Genomic DNA, 18,088 nt, shown 5'->3' with positions numbered 1-18,088 from the left:
AATAAACAAAACAACAACAGCAGCACAATATTCTCTTTAGAATTCATATTGAACTCATTGATAAACTGTATTCAAAATTGGAATACAGTCTTAGTGAGGGTTCAAACTGAACATGCTTTTGATGGAATTACATCTCTCATTACCATTTGCCTTTTATTTTACATGCTGCTTACAGGAAATCTGTCAGTGAGATCAACACTCCTAAGTTGTCTATTTGGACATGTAGGTCATATGAAGCTGAAGAAAATCTTGATGGCTGCAATTAGATGTCTTATTCCAGAGAAATATTTTTTTCCCCAATATGTAAGTGAGTTGTTAAGACCTACGGGCCTGCACATAGATACCCTTTGGAGTCTTCCTCCAGAAATTATTTTAAATAAAAGACTTCATTACCAGTGTGAGACATGTAATGACTGACAACCTGTTCTCCTTATCTACATTTCTCACACTGGTATTGTCTCCTTTCATTTAAAATAATCTCTAAAGGGAGATTCTCAGGGAGATCTGTGTCCTGCTCATAGATCTTAACAGCTTATTTACATATTACGAAAAATGTGAATTTCTCTGTAAAAGACATCAGATAGAATATATCAAGGTGTCATTTTAGTCAGCTTCTTATGACCTACGTGCCAATATAGATGGCTTAGGAGGGTGAATCCTACTACAGATTCCCTTTAAATGCATTCAGTGAGTTCAACATTTGATTGACTATTTGCAAAGTATTGCCCAAAGTTGATTGCAAAGTATTGTCCAAAGTTTTCTGTACAATTCTGAAGGAAAGTGCAGATATATGCCAGACAATGCTTGGCATAGTGGTTACTGGGATTTGATTAAATCGGTGAATTTATTATTATAAGGCTTGTACAAAGTTTATCAACTATAGCAGGAAATTCATAAACAAACAGATGCATAGCATCAGTATATTAAAGGGAACCAACCAGCAGGATTTTCCCATATAAAGTGAAGGTAGTGCTTTACAGGCGCTAGGATGGAGAATCAAATCATACCTTCAGTTTAGAGATTGAAAAATGATCCATAAATTAGTGCATTTGTTGAGTGGTATGTGCATCGCGGCAGGACTTTGTGGGTTGGGTCTTCAGTAATGTTTCCTCCCCTGGCTGTTTGCTTCCTTCTCTCTATTTAGATTTCTTCCCCCCCTCTGCCGCCGCATTTACACTATCGCCAGTACACGCGCAGTATTATTTTCAGGTTTTTCTCCAATTCTTCAATAAAACGGAGCTGGGAGCAGAGCATGCACACAACGCGATCTCCAGCACCATTTTATTGAAGACTGTAAAGACAAATATGATCGGTGGCAGGACATGCACTTTTTTTTTTTTTTTTCCTTATCAGGGCATGTACTGCCGCCATTTATGGCCAACTACTGCGACCTCAGTAAAATGGTGCTGGAGAGCGTGTATGAACATGTGCTTATTTTGGTGCCATTTTATTGAAGAGTTGGAGAAAAACTTCACAATAAGGCTATGTGCGCACGTGTGCGCTCTGCACCGCACACAAAATGTTCGCTTCAGAGCGCAGCTGAAAAGCTCCGTTCTGAAGCGCCTGGTGCCTGCAGAATTCGTGTGCTCTGCATGCTGCCTCTCCCTATAGACAGCATGCAAAGCGCACAAAAGAAGTGACATGTCACTTCTTAGAACGCACACTTCGGGCAGCAGCCGAATTGCTGCGTTCTAATACGCCACGTGCTCACGTCTCATGCACAATCTTCATAGATTGTGCTGGGGACGCAGTACGCATGCAGTTACGCTGCGGTGCAGAACGCAGAGTAACTGCATGCAATACGCACACGTGCGCACATAGCCTAATACTGTGTACACGCCGGCCATAGTGTTAGTCATGGTGGCAACAATTTAAATAGACGGAAGGAGGCAAGCAGACGGGAGAAATCATTACTGAAGATTCTACTCAAAAAGTCCCACCCTGATGCACACGCCACTCAACCAAAGCATTAATTTCTGGACATTTGATAAAGTTTTTTTCTGCAATCAAACATCCAATGTTTAAACTGAAGGTATTATTTGATTTACCATCGTAACACCATTATGGTACAGCCTTTACTTTATATGTGAAAATCCTGCTGGTTGGTTCCCTATAAATCAGTGAAAACCAAAGTAGGATTAATTAAACTACAGAAGCCTGCATCTTCATTAATAAAATATAAAGCAAATCCATTGCAATTTTACAAACTTTTTCTATAATGTTTTTCTAAACCACTTGTGTTATGAAAAGGTACTGTGAAGAGTCACAAATAAATCGACTTTTCTTACCGTAAGGGTCAGAAGCTTGCCATAAGTAAGATGTGCTGGGATGTGGTCGGGCTTTGATCTTAGAGACTCTGTGTACCAGTGCTCGGCATCAGACACCTTGTTTAACCTCATGTAGGCTTCTCCTGTTAAAAGATCAGATAAGGGTTCAACATTACTTGTATCAATTACTTCATGCTAAAACATATTGTAACCACGCAAAAAAACTTAATCGGAGCAGCAGATACAAAGTTATCCATCTGGTACGCAAAGATATGGAGGGGAAAACATTGAGTCATGGTGGAAAGGGTGGAAGGAAGTTCTTAAGTTCATTCTCTTTGCAGTTAATCTGAAAGGGGATACACCGCATTTCATAGTGTCTGAACTTTCTGAATTGAGCCAACCTCATTTGGGAGATTTACAATGCAAAGCAGTTTCTTTCTAGAAGTTCATACGTCTCATAGGGATAGAAACAAAAGGCAAAGATAATACGAAGAATTTACAAGAGCATGCTTAAAAAAATCCTTCCTTTTTGAAATGATAAGTAACACAAGTTTAAGCTAAAGATAAATCATCTGTAACAAGAATGCAACCATACCCAGTATAGTTTAGGGTACAATACGTGACCCTAAAGGCTAAGTCAACATTTTCAACAATATGTATTACTGCTTTAACTGCAAATGAGGCAGCATTTTGATTAAAGATATAGCACTATTTTTTCATCTGCAATTCTTATGTATAATGGCATGTCACTATGGTTATAAATCACAAAACATGCTCATTAACTAAATCTTACTATCAAAGTCCCAACAATGTCTCTACATTTTTCCAATCTGTACGTTGTCTCCAGGATATACAGCTGTTTTTGACAGTTGTGCATCCGACTCGATCCTTTCGACTGCAGAAAAAGGTTTATCTAAACCCATTGCTGACCATCGACAGGTCAAGTTCTTGTACTTCTAATCAGCAGCAAGGCAGATCGCATTATAACAAGAGCAGAAAAAGTACACTTAAAACAGGAAAAACTGATTTATGTGTTTGTAGGTAAAAGATTACGGGTCAGGCACACTTTCAAAACAACCACAAGCTTTATGGTCAATTGTTACATTTCCTCCGAGAGCGCAATTTTAGAACTACAATGAAATTATTTAGGTTATTCTTTCAGATCACATTCTCCAGAGCATTTTGTATTGGCAAAAACATTTTGTTAATTTGCTGTGATTGATGGGAACAGGAATTATTTTCCTCTGGAACGCACACAAGCTTTAGAGATTTAGGGCTAGATTTACAAACGGGAAGTTGGCTCAAGCACGACAATTCCCCCAAAAATTACAATTGCAGAAAAATCATATATGATTTTACTGGAAGCAATCTAGACATAAAAAGTAAATTAGGCAGCACAACTGAAATATCCGGATGTAGGTTTGTAGTTTTCTACATTCACAGTTTGCTTCCAACACTTATCTCAGCATAGCCAACCTACACAAGTATATAGATATATACACACATGTATATACATATACAGTACAAACTAAAAGTTTGGATACACCTTCTCATTCAGAGAGTTTTCTTTATTTTCAGGACTCTGAAAATTGTAGATTCACAGTGAAGGCATCAAAATTATGAATTAAAACATGTGGAATGAAATACTTAAAAAAAAAAAAAAAAAAAAAAAGTGAAACAACTGAAAATATGGCTTATATTCTAGGTTCTTCAAAGTAGCCACCTTTTGCTTTCATTACTGGTTTGCACACTCTTGGCATTCTCTTGATGAGCTTCAAGAGGTAGTCTTTGGAAATGGTTTTCCAACAGAGATGCTTAGCCCTTGTTGGCCCTTTTGTCTTCACTCTGCGGTCCAGTTCACCCCAAACCATCTCGATTGGGTTCAGGTCTGGTGACTGTGGAGACCAGGTCATCTGGCGTAGCACCCCATCACTTTCTTTCTTAGTCAAATAGCCCTTACAGAGCCTGGAGGTGTGTTTGGGGTCATTATCCTGTTGAAAAATAAATGATGGTCCAACTAAACGCTAACCGGATGGAATAGCACGCCGCTGCTGTGGTAGGCATGTTGGTTCTGTATGCCTTCAATTTTGGATAAATCCCCAACAGTGTCACCAGCAAAGAATAATAAAAGGAGAGCTCCGGCACACTACCTCAATGTAGTCAGACACAAAAAGGTTTCTTTTTTATATTTTATTAAATTTTTGAAAAAAAGAATTCATGCATAATGATGTCCAAAATTAACGTTTCAACCATATTATAGTCTTCATCAAAAGGACCATCTGTGGTAATTAGGCAAGGTAAGTTGTTACTAGGAGATGCGCTGCGGCGAGTACCGAGGAAAGGTTACTCAAGAGTATAATTAAGCATACAATCTTAGAGCTATGGACCATAAGTTATATGTAAGACCGCTACATTGGTTCAGCTCAGTCATATTCTATACTCAGGTATAGCCACCGTTTTTATCACCAGCAAAGCACCCCCACACCATCACACCACCTCCTCCTCCATGCTTAATGGTTGGAACCAGGTATGTAGAGTCCATCCATTCACCTTTTCTACAAAGACATGGTGGTTGAATCCAAAGATATCAAATTTGGACTGAATAGACCAAAGCATAGATTTCCACTGGTCTAATGTCCATTCCTTGTGTTCTTTAGCCCAAACAAGTCTCTTCTGCTTGTTGCCTGTCCTTAGCAGTGGTTACCTAGCAGCTATTTTACCATGAAGGCCTGCTGCACAGTCTCCTCTTAACAGTTATTCTAGAGATGAGAAGGTGAGTCCAAACTTTTAAACTTTTGGTCTGTACTGTATATATACTGTACACACACATGTGCACACTTACCTTAGCATAGACAATCTACACAAGTATATCTATATATATATAATTGCCTTATTCTGTCTTGCTCCAAAATTGTGTCGTTACAGTGACAACTTTCGGATTGGCCGCCGGGCTCGGCCTGGCCCCGCCCACCTCCATGGATTGGCCACTCGCCTCGGCCTGGCCCCGCCCCCTGCATGGATTGGCAGCTTGCCCCGACCCTCCGCACGCATCGACCGCTCGGCCACGCCCCTTCCCCTGAATTCAAACGAAGCCCCGACTCCCCCAGCCCAGACATAACCTTGCGATGCTGGGATCGTGACGGAGCCGGTGTACGCTGGTAACCATGATAAACATCGCGTAACTATAGGAAGCGCTTCCCTTAGTTACCCGATGTGTATCATGGTTACCAGCGTACACCGGCTCCCGGTACACATGTGCAGGGAGCTGGCATACGCTGCGGTCAATAATGAAGTGTCATGCAGCGGTGAAAGAGTTAAAGACACTGCAAGACACTTCATTATAGGCAGCGGGCACCCCCAGAAGAGAGTAGACAGAAGAAAGAAGACCCCGCAGTCATACTCACCAGACGCCGACGGGGAGCAGGTGAGCACATCAAGGTCCTGCAGCGACGGCACACACACACACACGCACACACAAAAGAACAGACACACACACATCAGATCACACTCACTCACTCTCACACACACCTCACACACACATCAGATCGCATCCACACACTCACAACATCCAGTGATATCGCTTACTTCTCGGCGGTGATAATGTGCGTGCAGTGACCTTCCAGGACCTGCCGGAGGATCACATGGCCGAAAGCATGTGGTATCTCCGGATGTTGTGAGTGTGTGAGCGCATACGTGCGATATCGTCAGTGTGTGTGCGTGTATGCGATCGGATGTGTGCGTGTATGCGATCGGATGTGTGCGTGTATGCGATCGGATGTGTGCGTGTATGCGATCGGATGTGAGTGTGTGTTCTGATGTGTGAGTGTATGCGATCGGATCTGTGAGTGTCGGCAGAAGGCAGAGGAGCACGGCGTGCAGCACAGCTGCTGGGACCGCCCACTGGAGGGCACAGGGAGAAGTGGGGTGTGAGTGTATGCGATCAGATGTGTGCGTGTATACTGTCTGATGTGTGACTGTGGAGCACGATGGGGAGTGCGCAGCATGGGGGATGGAGCACGATGGGGGGTGCGCAGCATGGGGGATGGATCACGATAGGGGGTGCGCAGCATGGGGGATGGAGCACGATGGGGGGTGCGCAGCGTGGGGGATGGAGCACGATGGGGGGTGCGCAGCATGGGGGATGGAGCACGATGGGGGGTGCGCAGCATGGGGGATGGAGCACGATGGGGGGTACGCAGCATGGGGGATGGAGCACGATGGGGGGTGCGCAGCATGGGGGATGGAGCACGATGGGGGGTGCGCAGCATGGGGGATGGAGCACGATGGGGGGTGCGCAGCATGGGGGATGGAGCACGATGGGGGTGCGCAGCATGGGGGATGGAGCACGATGGGGGGTGCGCAGCATGGGGGATGGAGCACGATAGGGGGTGCGCAGCATGGGGGATGGAGCACGATGGGGGGTGCACAGCATGGGGGATGGAGCACGATGGGGGGTGCGCAGCATGGGGGATGGAGCACGGTGGGGGTGCACAGCATGGGGGATGGAGCACGATGGGGGGTGCGCAGCATGGGGGATGGAGCACGATGGGGGGTGCGCAGCATGGGGGATGGAGCACGATAGGGGGTGCGCAGCATGGGGGATGGAGCACGATGGGGGGTGCGCAGCATGGGGGATGGAGCATGATGGGGGGTGCGCAGCATGGGGGATGGAGCATAATGGGGGGTACGCAGCATGGGGGATGGGGCACGATGGGGGGTGCGCAGCATGGGGGATGGAGCACGATGGGGAGTGCGCAGCATGGGGGATGGAGCACGATGGGGAGTGCGCAGCATGGCGGATGGAGCACGATGGGGGGTGCGCAGCATGGGGGATAGAGCACGATGGGAGGTGCGCAGCATGGGGGATGGAGCACGATGGGGGGTGCGCAGCATGGGGGATGGAGCACGATGGGGGGTGTGCAGCATGGGGGATGGAGCACGATGGGGGGTGCGCAGCATGGGGGATGGAGCACAATGGGGGTGCACACCTCCCCCCAAAACACACACACACCGCCACACGCGCACCGCACAACACACCACACACAAACTGGGAACCACAAACACCGCCCTACACAGACACCTACACACACAGACAACGCCGCACACACACACAACACCCAACACACAAACACCGCGGCATACACAAATATACGCACATACCGCGCAACACACACACATTGCACAAAACATACCTCCCCCAAAACACACACACGCACTCCACACCCACACAAACCGCGCAACACACACAGCACCACACACAGACAACACTGCAGACACACAGCACTCCACAAACAACGCAACACACAAAACGCAACACACAAACAACACCGCTCTCACACACCCCCACACCCAGACAACACCCAGAACATTTACAGCGCCCTACACAAACACTTGGCAACTACACACAACAACATCGATATATATAACAAAAATCATACATTAACTAAACAATAAATTCTAGAATACCCGATGCGTAGAATCGGGCCACCTTCTAGTATATATATATATATATATATATATATATATATATATATTTGTGTGTGTATATATACAATTATATAAATATATATATGCACATACACACATATATATACAGTACTTGTGTAGATTATCTATGTACACACACACAGTCATGGCCATAAATGTTGCCATCCCTGAAATTGTTCCAGGAAATCAAATATTTCTCCCAGAAAACTATTGTACTTACATGTTTTGCTATGCACATGCTTATTTACATTTTGTGTATAAAAGCAACACAAAAAAAAAAGGCAAATTAGACCCAATTTCACACAAAACTCCAAAAGTGAGTCGAACAAAATAGTTGGCACTCTCAACGTAATATTTGGTTGCACACCCTTTGGAATAAATAACTGCAATCAATCGCTTTCTACAACCATCAACAAGCTTCTTACACCTCTCAACTGCAATTTTGGACTTTTGCAAACTGCTAGTGGTCTCTCAGTCTCCCAACAGCAATTTTAATATCTCTTCACGGGTGCTCAATGGGACTTAGATCCGTACTCATTTCTGACCACTTTAGAACTTCCCAGTGCTTTTTTCCATCCATTTCTCAGTGTTTCTTGAAGTATGTTTGGTGTCATTGTCCTGCTGGAAAACACAGGACCTTGGAGGCAAACCCAGCTTTATGACACTAGTCACGACAAAGACAAAATCTTTTGGTAGTCTTCAGATCCAGTGCCAATGGCAGCAAAACAACCTCAAAACATCTTTGAATTTTGGCCATATTTGACTTGAGGAACTGTGCTATTTTGTTTGTAGGCCTCATTCTATATCAGTAAACGATAGATTTACCAAAAAGCTCTATCTTGATTTCATCTTTCCGAAAGACGGTTTACGAAAAGGATTTTAGTTTCTGTACATTTTGGCAAGCTGAAGTCTACCTTTTTTATGTCACCGTGTCAGCAGTGGGGTCCTCCTGGTTCTTCTTCCATGGCGTTTGATTTGATTCATATGTCAACCGTAAATTCACGCTAACACTGATGCACACTGAGCCTGCAGGACAGCTGGAATTTCTTTCAAACTTGATTGGGGCTGCTTGTCCACCATCCATACTATCCTGAGTTGCAACCTTTCAATTTTTCTTTGCCCTCCATGTCCAAGGGGGTTAGCTACAGTGACAAGGGTTATAAATTTCTTCATTATGGTGCTAGCACCATTTGCAGCTGATCGACCCTGGCCGATCAGACATTGATGATCCATCCTAAGGAAAGGGCATGAATTTTAATGTAGAGGACAATCTCTCTAACAATTTTACAATAATATATAATATAATATAATTTATAATAATCACGTGATGTTACAGGTTAAGTGTCTATAAAGAAATTGTGAAGACTTTGGCATGGATTCATAAAGACCAGCAATTTTCACACCGGTCATAATGAGGGGTCATGGAGGAGTCAGATGCTCTTGAGAAATCAAGAAGATTGTGCCTCCGTGCACCTCACCATTAATCTTATTACAGTCAATGAATGCTTTAACGTTTCTGGCATAAGGAATGTCACAGCTCATCATGAATTAGATGAGAGGTGGCATCACACCTTGCTGGCAAAACTGCCAATAAAAGTAGCCAACGTTTTGAACAGGTCATGGTGGCACAAAAATTCTGGGAATTTTCAAAGCTTTTTACACCAGTGTCCTAACATGTAAACCTTTGATGAATCACGGGCAATGGTTCCAGCTCTGATTCCTATGAAATACATTGTTGTCATAAAGATGAAATCATTGTACATTGACAACATATTCCTATTCTGTCTGTATATGTGGGTACATTAATGAATTTTGTGATAATTTCACACAACTTGTTTTCCTAACAACACTGCATTTGAAATAAATTAGAAGGGCCGTGTTGTCATCACATTCCCTTTTTCAGGATGGAGCCTATAAATTAAATCAATTATATCTATGTACATAATAGAATAGTAAACAGCTTTCACATGAAAACGTTAATGTTCTTCATTTAGGTCTCCTAGTACATTAGGAAGAACATGTAAGAACTCATGATGACGGCATTAGCCTCAAAGAACATACACACAAAATTGAAAAAATAAAACATCCTAAGAGCCAGCCAAAATTATTGATGACAGTAAGAACTGCAATCTGGTATTAGACAAAGTTTATAAAGGGGATGTCACATTGCCAAAAACTGCCAGACCATGGGTCCTCTAGAGAAAGCTAAGACACGATACAAATTGGCATGGCACTTTCATAGCGCTATAGTCACCTTCTTCCAGACATGGATCATAGTGGACCCCTATGGACTGAACATTTCTAACATATTCTAGCATCAATGCCTGTCCAAAGACTGCTATTCATTTCCAATAACTGCTATACATTCAGGGTTTAAATTGTAACTGGCACGAAAAATCCCATTTGAAGAATAATAAATTGCCAATATGTCTGAATGGAAAAAAATAAAGGTGTGAACACAGCATAATTAGCCATCCAAGTCGGTAGAGGATTTGAAGAGACTGTTGTAGATAAACACATTGTGAATCATACTGTTATCACATCGAGAGGAAGCAGGCAGGTCCCTTAACATGTAACTGCTGACAACAAATGTCATTATTAAAGTCCTTAAAATGTTATCAGGCTGCTACAGGACACAACTCTCCTCGAAGGTTCAAGAAATGATTATTTCCAAGCATACCTTTCCTTCCGGATTTTATCACAAAAGATATGGGAGAAAATTCTTTGTCTCGAGTGTTGTTTACTACATCACAACTCATCGAATGACAAGTTATAAAGTAAAACGCAGAGAAAAATGGAATAGCATAGGGAAGATTTCTCCAGCTAAGACAGCTCCGCTCATGCTGGGATAAACATACCATAACCAGGTGAAGACTAAAACCAGCCTCTAAAGCTATATTAGCCGCTAGAGCAATTTGTCAACTTTACTTCCAGTTGGAATTTATGATTGCATTGTTCCAGCTCTGGCGAGACCGCAAATATCATCTCTGCACGGAATACTATTATTCTCTCTATCTACTAAAGTTTGTGTAATCTTTTAACTGCCTGGTCATACCTGATTTATAGGGAACTTGCATTAAGCGGGGTCGTGGAAAACTTGAGTGGGAAGCCAAGAACCTTGGAAGGAACCTTCTTCTCATTTGTTCTGCAGCCACAATTTTACTTTGGCTGCTTGAGAACATACGCTTAGCTAAAATAATTAGAATACCAAAACTGAATTCCCACCAGGAACAACACAATGCCAAAATTCTCGTAACTTAGCTAGACACCAAAGGACACTAGATATATGGAAAGCAGTTTAACCTTTGATGTAATGTCAGGCTGGAGTCACTCTAATTAGTTTTATTGAGAAGTTAATGTGCCTACAGGGCATCGCCTTTAAGCGATGCTACACATGGCCATCCAGATCGAGACAAGTTAATTAGAGACTGACAGAATTATTTATTAGTGCGGTGGTGGATTTTACATACACACAAAATTCCGATCAATTAAGTGAGAAATTCACCAGTAATGAATTGAAATACCCTATGCTGTGCGTCGTGTTCTGTTTCATAAGTTTTTACAATCACCCATAACCGATTACATGCTTCATGCCAAAGGATTGCTGCATAAACAGCATTTAGTTTTACTTAATATATGTTAAATTTAACTCTAGAATTTTATTTCTATACTGTCCAAAATGGTGATTTATAGCGGACTAATATATTGCAGGTTTATGATAACATTAGATATACATGTGGTTGTTTGTACAGAGTCAGATAAGATGAGAAAATATAATCAGAACATTTCAGCCAAAGAAAAAGCAGATTGTAATCTCTGCATTTGCCTTCTCATTATAACCCGCGTAGTTCCTGTCACACGCTCTGCATGCCTCCATCTACAAGTCAGTTGGAGTTCTGTATCCAGTGCAATATCAAATTTACTGCTCAGAATTCAGAAAAAGCAGAAGTTAGAGATACTTTTTACAACGTTTGTGAACTGAACCAATTATTCCGACACAGGATAAAGATACAAACAAAGCTTGTGTAAGGCCTCATTCAGACGTCCGTGAGTCACACACATTTTATAAACTTCTGTATGGGACCATTCATATGTCTTGTTTTTTTTGTGGAGACGTGTCCACATCAAGGATCAAAATTACCTATACAACAAGTCTATGGGTCCCGTTACACGTAGCGACGTTCCAGCGATCCCGACAACGATACGACCTGGTCAGGATCGCTGGTACGTCGCTACATGGTCGCTAGTGATCTGGCAAACAGATCTAATTACCGACACAACAACTATACGGCAATCTATATAATGACCACGGCGGTCGTTGGGACCCTGTCACACAGCAGCTATTCTGACGACTCAGATCTCGATAGAGGCGTAGTGTTTCCACCCAGGCGTGCCTTTGCATTGCCTTTTCCATGCCCCTCTGCTCTAATTGGTAGTCACTACTGCTGCGCTGTCATTCTCGGATTGGGCGACCTTGCCATTAGAAGGCAACGCAGTAGCGCTTCCTTCCTTTGTTCCAGAGTGCGTGCATGCCTGTGGATCGTATTATGCCTCCAGCGTCCCAATCTGAGTCGCTAATGCGCTATTATTTGTGGATCTTCCTACACCTTCTGATTGCAAGGTAGGCATTGTTTAGGGTCTCTTTATGGCAAGGTCGCCCAATCATAACACAGTTGTGACCACCAATCGGAGCTGCGGGGGCATTGAAAAGACAAAGCATAAAAACACGCCCGCGTCGCTGGTCGCTTGTCGTTGTTATGGCGTCAAACACAACGATGCATGCTGCCCAGCAAGACACCAATGATCAAAAAATGAACCAGGACGTTCAGGTACGATCAGTAATATCGGAGTGGGGTGGGGGGCAGTCGCTGCTATGTGTCACACTTAGTGAGATCGCAAGCGAGGTCGCTGTTGCGTCAAAAAACCTGTAACGTTTCAGCGATCTCGCTAACGACATCGCTATATGTAATAGGGGCTTAAAGTCTATTAAAATCATGGACAGTGCAAAGATGCCATACGTGTGCAGTCCATGATTAACAATGTAATGGACGGGAGAAGCTTTGTATTTTCTTTATTTTTTCATATGAGAAAATCACTGATGAAAGACAGATGGTAAAAACAGACACTGAAAAAACACTGATGAAACGCCCAATCTAAAACTCAAAAAAACCAACAGTCCCTGTATTCACATGAAAGATAAATCACAGACGTCTGAATTTGAGAGAGGACATTGGGTTCGATTCATCAAGATTTTGTGCCAGAATTCTGGTGTAAAAAGCTTTGAAAAGTTATATCTTTTTGGAGCAAGTGGAGGTTGCACTAAAATGATCCAACTTTTGGCGTTCTCATGCCATTTTCGCCCAGCTCCAGCAGTGAGCGGAGCTGTGGTAGGATGGAGACTGTTTGTCAATTCATGATGGGTGGTGGCACTTGCTATGCATAAAATGTTACTCCAGCAAAGACCAAAGTAAGATTTGTGCCTCTTCATGAAATAGGAATTTCTAACTTCAGCACATCTCATCAAGACAGGCATAAACAATGCGGGTCTTGATGTATTGGGCCCCAAGTGAGTAAAAGCTGTTGCTGCATCTGCTCCTTTGTATTTTCAGGGAAGAGAACAACCTCTCAACCATGATGGTTTCAAGGTTGCTCAACTAGCTTATAAAGTCAATAGTCTCCTGTGCAAAAAAAAATACTGCTTTGGTATTAATTTGTGGGTGTAAAGGGGGCTATACATGCTACGATATCGTTAATGTTTTATCATCGGGGTCACGTCGTTAGTGACGCACATCCGGTGTCATTAACGGTATTGCAGCGTGTAATGCGGGCTTTACACGCTACGATATTTCTAGCAATTGCTAGCGATATCGTACGCAAAAGCACCCGCCCCGTTGTGCATGCGATATCATGTGATCGCTGCCGCAGCGAACATTATCACACGCACTTACCTGGTCGGCGGCGTCGCTGTGACTGCCGAACAATCCCTCCCTCAAGGGGGAGGTGCGTTCGGCGTCACAGTGATGTCACTAAGCGGCCGGCCAATCAAAGCAGAGGGGCAGAGATGAGCGGGACGAACATCCCGCCCACCTCATTCCTTCCTCATTGCGAGCGGGACGCAGGTAAGGAGATGTTCCTCGCTCCTGCGGTGTCACACACAGCGATATGTGCTGCCGCAGGAACGAGGAACAACTTCTATAAACAATCATTAACAATTTTTGGTTTTAGGACGACCTCTCCATGGTGAACGATTTTCACCACTTTGGAGGACATTTAAGGTTGCTGGTAAGTTTTACACGCTGCGATACCGTTAATGACGCCGGATGTGCGTCACTAACGACGTGACCCCGACGATAAAACATTAACGATATCGTAGCGTGTAAAGCCCCCTTAACACTTGCCAGCGACCTTAAACATCCTCCAAAGTGGTGAAAATCGTTCACCATGGAGAGGTCGTCCTAAAACCAAAAATTGTTAATGGTTATTTATAGATGTTGTTCCTCGTTCCTGCGGCAGCACACATAGCTGTGTGTGACACCGCAGGAGCGAGGAACCTCACCTTACCTGCGTCCCTCCCGCAATGAGGAAGGAAGGAGGTGGGCGGGATGTTCGTCCCGCTCATCTCCGCCCCTCCACTTTGATTGGCCAGCCGCTTAGTGACGTTGCGGTGAAGTCGCCGTGACGCCAAACGCACCTCCCCCTTGAGGGAGGGATTGTTCGGCAGTCACAGCGACACCGCCGACCAGGTAAGTGCGTGTGGCGCTGCCGTAGCGATAATGTTCGCTGCGGCAGCGATCACACGATATCGCATGCACGACGGGGGCGGGTGCTTTTGAGTACGATATTACTAGCAATTGCTAGAAATATCGTAGCGTGTAAAGCCCGCTTTACTGTCTGCCCTAAAAGTGACAACAGCTTCCACAGCCTAATGCAAAAGTGGACAGGTAATGAGTAACAAAGTAAAGACCTAAAAATGTAGAGCATCTTTACATAGACAAACTTTCAAACACCAACGTTTGAGCATTGAGTTTAGTAACATAATTGACAAATTTTGTACTTACATAATGTTATACAAAGTTCAAGACACATGAAAAAATAAATTAACCAGAATTTTTCATTTCTAATAATGGTGAGACCCAGCGTCATCAAATACAAAATCACAATACAGGGTGTTCCAAGAATAAAGTGGTCCTCAATTTTTTTAACCCTTTCACAACCTTGGACCTAACTGTACATCTAAGGCCATGTCTGTCCCTTTAATGTGGACTAAAGGCCCCATCACACTAAGCAACATCGCTAGCAACATCGCTGCTAACGAACAACTTTTGTGACGTAACAGCGATGTTGCTAGTGATGTCGCTGTGTGTGACATCCAGCAACAACCCGGCCCCTGCTGTGAGGTCGTTGGTTGTTGCTGAATGTCCTGGGCCATTTTTTAGTTGTTGCTGTCCCGCTGTGAAGCTCAGATCGCTGTGTGTGACAGCGAGACAGCAACAACTAAATGTGCAGGCAGCAGGAGCCGGCTTCTGCGGACACTGGTAACCACGGTAAACATCGGGTAACCAAGAAGCCCTGTCCTTGGTTACCCGATATTTACCTTCGTTACCAGCCTCCTCCGCTCTCACTGTCAGTGCCGGCTCCTGCTTCTTGCACGGCTAGCAGAGTACACATCGTTAATTAACCCCATGTGTACTGTAGCTAGGAGAGCAGGGAGACAGCACTAAGCATTGTGCGCTGCTCCCTGCTCTGTGCACATGTAGCTGCAGCACACATCGGGTAATTAACCCGATGTGTGCTGTAACTAGGAGAGCAGGGAGCCAGCGCTAAGCATTGTGCGCTGCTCCCTGCTCTGTGCACATTTAGCTGCAGTACACATCGGGTAATTAACCCGATGTGTGCTGTAATTAGGAGAGCAGGGAGCCAGCGCTAAGCGGTGTGCGCTGCTCCCTGCTCTCTGCACGTGTAGCTGCGTGCGCTGGTAACCAAGGTAAATATCGGGTTGGTTACCCGATATTTACCTTAGTTACCAAGCGCAGCATCTTCCACGCGGCGCTGCTGGCTGGGGGCTGGGACACTGGTTGCTGGTGAGCTCACCAGCAACTCGTGTAGCCACGCTCCAGCGATCCCTGCCAGGTCAGGTTGCTGGTGGGATCGCTGGAGCGTCGCAGTGTGACATCTCACCAGCAACCTCCTAGCAACTTACCAGCGATCCCTATCAGGTTGGATCGTTGTTGGGATCGCTGGTAAGTTGTTTAGTGTGACTGGGCCTTAACACGGCGACCCCGCATGTTTCTCTGCATCTCAGCTAATCCAATCAGCCGACATGTGCAACAAACAGGCAAGGGTGGATCGTAAGTCCACCTGCTCCTGTTAACTAGTTATATCTAGAGTTCAGCGAGTACCTAACTATTTGTATCCACTATACTCATAGTGAGTACTGTCTAATACTCGCGTATGCATTCCGAATTGCATATGCAATGTAAGTCAATGGGGAATACTCACAAAGTAACAAGAACGAGTAACCTGAATTCCGCACTATTCACTACTTGCATGAATAGCACGGCATTCAGGTTACTCATTACTTTGCGAGTTTTTCCCCATTGACTTGCATTTCAGATGCTATTCGGAACGAATATGCGAGTACTAGACAGTACTCGTTATGAATATAGCGAGTGTGAATAGTTAGGTACTCACTCAACTCTAGATATATCCCATTGTCAATCTCTGACAGTGGAATTTCATGGGCGTTACCGGGGTTTGCGCTATACTCCTCCACCATCTGCAGCCTCATGATATGATGGCAAGGCGCGGATGGGTGGTCATGACAGCCGGGTATTCTCTGATGACCCCTTTCTTTGTCATGACATAGCTCCTGTGAGTGCCAGCATTTACAGGAGATCAGCATTTCCACTATTCAAAGAGATGCTGAAGCATCAATCTGAAGAGCAAAAGCGATCCGACAGTGTTAGCTTCAAGTCCCCTAAAAGGACTAGTAAAATCAATAAAAAGTGTAAATAAAAGGTTTTTAAAAAATACGAAAAAAAAAATATTCCTGGTTCCGCTTTGGAGACAATAACAGGTTCTCTACTACTCATGCTCTTTTCAGTACAGGGAGAGAGGTAAGTATTACTATTTTCATTATGTCAGTAATGGTTGTATCAGCACTACGCTGTAATTTTATAAAATCTACAATTGGTACTCTGTCTGATACACTATTATACCAGTGCAGTAAACTGCACTCAGAGTGGCTTTAACAATGTTATTAAAAACTTCACAAACCATATTAAATCTTACTAAAATGTCATGGGCAGTAGAAATATGTAACTTATAATCTTTATGATTAATTATAATTTATTGAAAGAAATAAGAAAGAAAATTCCAAATACTGGAATATTGTAAATGTTCTAATGTCTAAAATAAAGAACGGTAAATTATCATTATGTGGATTAAGTACACGTATAAGATGGTTGAGTTTACAGGGACTGACTTTGTGAATGTGGACCAGTCTCCAGATTTTACTTATTTTCCGCTTTGAAAATGCAAACTCAATCTTCACCCAGCCTGATTGAAAGCAGCGCCTAGTGTCCCTCCTCCCTGATGCTGTAGCTGAAATGCTGCACTACTCAGGAAAAGCTACTGAGCATCAATCAGTACTAGCTGCAGCGATTAAACCCATTCTGACACATATAAATACACTATACAGCCTGTATTGTGAAATCTGCTGACAGATAAAACAATACTAGGTTTTACCTTAAAGGGGTATTCCCAACTATAAGATGTAATGATATTATCAAATACCTCCAATTAGAAATGAAGAATAGTTCTCATGATTATGTCGCTTACCTCAGGTGCAGGGCACTGCAGTAGCTTAGGTATCCATGGTCATAACCACTAGCACCTAATAAACGCACTATATGAGCGGTCAGGACAATGGATACCTAAGCTGCAATGCCCTGCACATGAGGTAAGCAATATCGCTAATCAGGAGAACTATACTACATTTCTAATTCGCAAAATTTAGAAATGTAGTATAGTTCTCCTAATTTTGCTAATATTATTACACCTACTAGATATTGGGATAGGATCTTTCAAATGGGAATACCCCTTTAAGTTCTTTGAAGGTTTTTTTTTTCATGAATTAACATCTTAATAGGTTGCTTTATATTGCTTTATATGCTACTTTTTATCAGTTTATTCCAGAAGTGTGTAAAAAATAATTTTTACATTTTTGTTTTTTCATAATTAATTTTTTATGTAGTGTCCCTTTAAGGCAATCATTTCTTATGGCTTCCCGGTTACTGACAAAAAAATTTGAATTAAGCACGTTAACTCTAAAA

The 18,088-nt window shown here is 43.4% G+C and overlaps 1 protein-coding gene across 2 annotated transcripts in view; it reads right to left on the bottom strand.

The window, feature by feature from the left end:
- The window catches only part of TMTC2 (transmembrane O-mannosyltransferase targeting cadherins 2), a 414,704-nt gene that overhangs the window by 113,719 nt on the left and 282,897 nt on the right, over positions 1 to 18,088 (bottom strand). For both annotated transcript variants that reach the window (XM_075344778.1, XM_075344777.1), the window contains exon 8: positions 2,289 to 2,410. In XM_075344778.1, the coding sequence (XP_075200893.1) occupies positions 2,289 to 2,410 (122 nt within the window). The remainder of the gene's footprint in view (positions 1 to 2,288; positions 2,411 to 18,088) is intronic.

Source organism: Anomaloglossus baeobatrachus, chromosome 4, assembly GCF_048569485.1.
Source record: "Anomaloglossus baeobatrachus isolate aAnoBae1 chromosome 4, aAnoBae1.hap1, whole genome shotgun sequence".
NCBI lineage: Eukaryota > Metazoa > Chordata > Amphibia > Anura > Aromobatidae > Anomaloglossus > Anomaloglossus baeobatrachus.
Note: the sequence above shows the minus strand (reverse complement) of the source record. Positions and strands in the feature narration are given on the sequence as shown.